This window comes from Pangasianodon hypophthalmus, chromosome 4, assembly GCF_027358585.1.
Source record: "Pangasianodon hypophthalmus isolate fPanHyp1 chromosome 4, fPanHyp1.pri, whole genome shotgun sequence".
NCBI lineage: Eukaryota > Metazoa > Chordata > Actinopteri > Siluriformes > Pangasiidae > Pangasianodon > Pangasianodon hypophthalmus.
In genome coordinates this window covers 25,789,636-25,793,637 of record NC_069713.1, presented here as the reverse complement: position 1 = coordinate 25,793,637, position 4,002 = coordinate 25,789,636, and the positions used below count along the sequence as shown (strand labels likewise).

At 41.7% G+C, this 4,002-nt stretch overlaps 1 protein-coding gene across 1 annotated transcript; it reads right to left on the bottom strand.

Annotated features, from left to right (window-relative positions):
• Window positions 1–241: 241 nt before the first annotated feature.
• On the bottom strand, window positions 242–3,439 carry LOC117596787 (uncharacterized). Its single transcript, XM_053233548.1, has 4 exons — window positions 2,250–3,439; window positions 1,643–2,105; window positions 1,233–1,286; window positions 242–303 (listed from the first exon to the last, which is right to left on the bottom strand). Exons 1-4 carry the CDS (start codon window positions 2,988–2,990, stop codon window positions 242–244), a joined length of 1,320 nt encoding a protein of 439 aa, XP_053089523.1. The 5' UTR covers window positions 2,991–3,439.
• Window positions 3,440–4,002: the final 563 nt, after the last annotated feature.

The following is a 4,002-nucleotide window of genomic DNA, read 5'->3' as shown; positions in this document are numbered from 1 at the left end:
AGTATGTAGTGTTTTGGAATTATTCTCCGTCGGGATGGCAAAAACTGTAGTGTCTAAAAAGTTAATGTTCTCCGAATTAAGAGTTGCTTTGACTTTAATGTGTTTATGATGGGAATTGGCCAAATTCAAAAAGGTGTCAAAATGTTCCCTGTCATGGTGCCAGACCCCAAAGATGTCATCCAGATATCGATAATACACTGCGGGTAAGTGGGGACACTTTGGAAACAATGTTTCTTCCCACTCAGACATATAAATGTTCGCGTAGGCTGGAGCAAATTTCTTCCCCATAGCGGTTCCTTGAACCTGTAAATATAATTGAGAGTTAAATTCAAAGTCATTGCGGGTTAAATTTATTTCCAACAGCTGAAGAAGTTCTGCATCTGGCCGGCTTGAATCTGGATACCTGTTAAAACATTTCGTTATTGCCTGCAATCCTGCCTCTGTACTGATATTCGTGTAAAGGCTTTCCACATCCACAGTGAATAGGAAGGCCGAGTCTGGAATTGTCATGTTCTTGATTTTGTTTGTAAAGTCATATGTATCTTTTAAGTAACTGGGATGGAGTTGTGAGACAGGATTGAGGAAATAATCAATGTATTGTGCCACATTGTAGGTCTCACTCCCACAATCCGACACAATCGGGCGTCCCTGTGGAACCTCGGAAGGGACTGTCCACGCCTGTGGGTCTTTATGAATTTTGGGCAATAGATAAAATTTCCGCTGCCTTGGTGGGTTTGGACCAATAAGGTAATTAAACTGTTTAGTATTAATGAAGCCTTTCTGTTTTAAGTCCTGTAAAATGGATGTTACCAATGATTGTGTTTCCTGTTGTAATGAGTGTGGAAGTAAAGTGTAATGATTGGTATTGTTTAATTGTCTATTTGCTTCTAGTAAGTATTGTTGTTTGTCCATTATGACGATCGCTGAGCCTTTATCTGCCGGTTTAATTATTATATCTTTGTTGGTTTGTAATTCTTTGAGTGCTCTGCGTTCTGTGGCGGTTAAATTATCTGCTTGATTGTTGGAAAAATCTGAAAGAGAATTGATAATCATCCTGTTCTTTTTAATCAACTGCTTTATAGGTAAACTGGTCTGTTCGGTGCTAGGTTCCCATCTGGATTTTTCTGTAAACTGTAAGTGTTCTTTACATTTTGTGTATTGGAAGTGGTCTAAAATTTTAAGTTGTCTATTGTAAGCGTGGACATCCCTCCCCAGCTCCCCCAAGTCTGTACCGCATGGCGTCGGGATGAAGGTGAGACCCTTGCTGAGTAAATCCTCCTGCGGACCTGTGAGACAAAACGTTTTGGATAGGTTAATGATGTTGGTGTGCTTTTTGTAGTCTGTTTTATTGCACTTCACCATTCCTAAAAGTTTAACTGATCCAACCAGTATGTAAACATTTGCGAAGCCGTTTCCGTGGTCCAGTGGATAGGGTCCCTCGGGTTCACCTTGAACCTAAGTGGGTGAAGTTCCTGCAATGGATTACCATGTGCCAGTATATGAGTGTTCAGTTTTGTTAGAGTTTCTTGTTGTCGTCTAGGTAGGATATCCGAGTAGTTTAATAATGGGGTGTAGATCGTGGCATTGGGAAAAACCACTGTAGCAATTCTCCACAGCTCTTGCAACTGTTTTTTTGTTGTACTTTCGAATGTTTGTTCTCTATTATTGATTCCTAATGATAGGACGACTTTTTGAGTGTTTGGATTAGGGGTTAATTTTTGTAACACTTTGGCTATATGTAAAAAGTTGGCTCCAGGGTAACTATCCACCTGAACATTTTCGTCACTAAAATAGGGAATTCTGGACAGGTTGGAGTCCCCTATAAACAAAACTGGTTTCTTTACTTCCAGTGTCCAATCTGCAATCTTTCTAGTGGTGTTAGGATGTCTAGTAGGAACCCAATGGTTCCTCACTTCACAGGTTTTTATTTGGGGCTCCACCCTGTCCGGATGTTCCACATGCAGGGGAGTCAACGAGAAAGAGGAAGGGGAAAGGGAAAGGGAGGATTCAGATCGGGCTTTTCTCAAGGACGTGGTCTTCCTTTCTGTAGACCCATTCATCACCTCCTTCCTCTCCTGCTTCCTATCCCCCTGGGTCGGCTCCCCCTGTGAATCAGCAATAGTAGGTTCTATTAGAACACTAACATTATTTAGGATTGCTGTTCTGTGAATTGTGGATGGAGTGTTAGCTCTCTGTTCTTGCTGCTTAAGTGTATTCAAAGGAACTTCATGTATTAATACACTAACTACCTTGGTCTTATCGGAGTTGTTGTTTAAAGGCCGAGGTGTTCCATTGCTTTTCGATAAATGCATCTGTGGAGAACTTGCCACAAGGTTTGTGTCGTCTTTACTCGGACTCTGTTTGGAGGAAGAAGAGGAAGAGATTGAAGAAGACAACGAAGAAGAAAAAGAAGAGGCGGCAGTGGAAGAAGGATTAGAGGAGCTGTTTGATACTTGGATAGGCAAACATGCAGTTCCTCCATTTTCTGTTTCCACTAGATTCTGTTCCATTTGTGTTTTGGCCCTTTCTATTATGTCTTCCCTCAATTTGTGTTTGAATCTACCTTTGGCCCATTTAACTGCTATCTGCCATTCTGTTTCCTCCATTTTGTGGATTCGATTCAGTAGTTCTGCTTTCACTTGAACGTAATGGTCTTTGAGGATCTGCATATTTGCCTTCATCCAATTTTGTGTGTTTTCCGTAATTCTATGTAGAGTTTGTTGCTTGGGGCATGCCGGTTTGATAAACTGTGTAAGTTTGTGTGTTTGTTTAGACATGCCCTTTGGAAAAATTTGCGTATGTAGAGCTGTTGTCACAATGTCTTCATGGTGTGTGGCCTGTAAGAATTTAAAATACAACTTCCTCAAATGTCTATCTAAAAATTCCCTGGGTTTTGAGTTGTGTAGATGCTGGTCTGTGTGTAGTGTTTGTTCCACCCCATCTGTTTCCAAAGTCTCCAACACTGTGAATCTGTTTGTTAAGGGAATCATTGTGCCTGTAAAAAAACTCCTTTCGAGGAAAAAAAAGGTTAAAAGAAAGGAAAGATAAAAACCAAAAGGAGAAAAGTCTTCATTGGTCTTACCCCATGAGTATGCTGATAAGAATCCTTGGGAAAAGGATCCTGTAGCTGATTAACAACTCAGTTCCTTACCAGAAGGCCTAAGCGGCCTAGGAGTTCACCAAACAGGAAGTTTTGTAGGCCCCTCTGGCTTGGGTGTTGTACTCCAAAAAGAAGGGGGAATAAAACCGAAAAAAAAGGAGGGGGGAATAAAAACCCAAAAAAAGGAAGGGTTTAAAAATGTGAGTACTCACAAAACGGTTTAAAAAGGATTTTTCTCCATTAAAAAAATTTTTTGTGTAAAACAGGACACAAAAATTGGCAATGTTTTCCCCGTCAAACAGTATCTTTTTGATGTGCAGTTCACGGTGCTTTTTGAGTTCGACGTCCTCATTAGGGTTGGGGTTAGGGTTAGGGCTAGGGTTAGGTTAGGGTTAGGGCTAGGGTTAGGGTTAAGGCTAGGGTTAGGTTAGGGTTAGGGTTAGGGTTAGGGTTTAGGTTAGGGATAGGTTAGGGTTAGGGTAGGCATTAGGGTTAGGGTTAGGGCTAAGTTTAGATTAGGGTTAGGGTTAGGGTAGGGTTAAGGGTTAGGGTTAGGGTTAGGGTTAGGTTAGGTTAGGTTAGGGTTAGGGTTGGGTTAGGGTTAGGGTTAGGGTTAGGGTTATGGTTAGGGGATAGGGTAGGGTTAGGGTTAGGGTTAGCGTTAGGGTTAGGGTTACGGTTAGGGGATAGGATAGGGTTAGGGTTAGGGTTAGGGTTAGGGGTTAGGGTTAGGGGTTAGAGTTAAGGTTAGGGTTAGGGTTATGGTTAGAGGATAGGGTTAGGGTTAGAGTTAGCGTTAGGGTTACGGTTAGGGGATAGGATAGGGTAGGGTTAGGGTTAGGGTTAGGGGTTAGGGTTAGGGGTTAGAGTTAAGGTTAGGGTTAGGGTTATGGTTAGAGGAT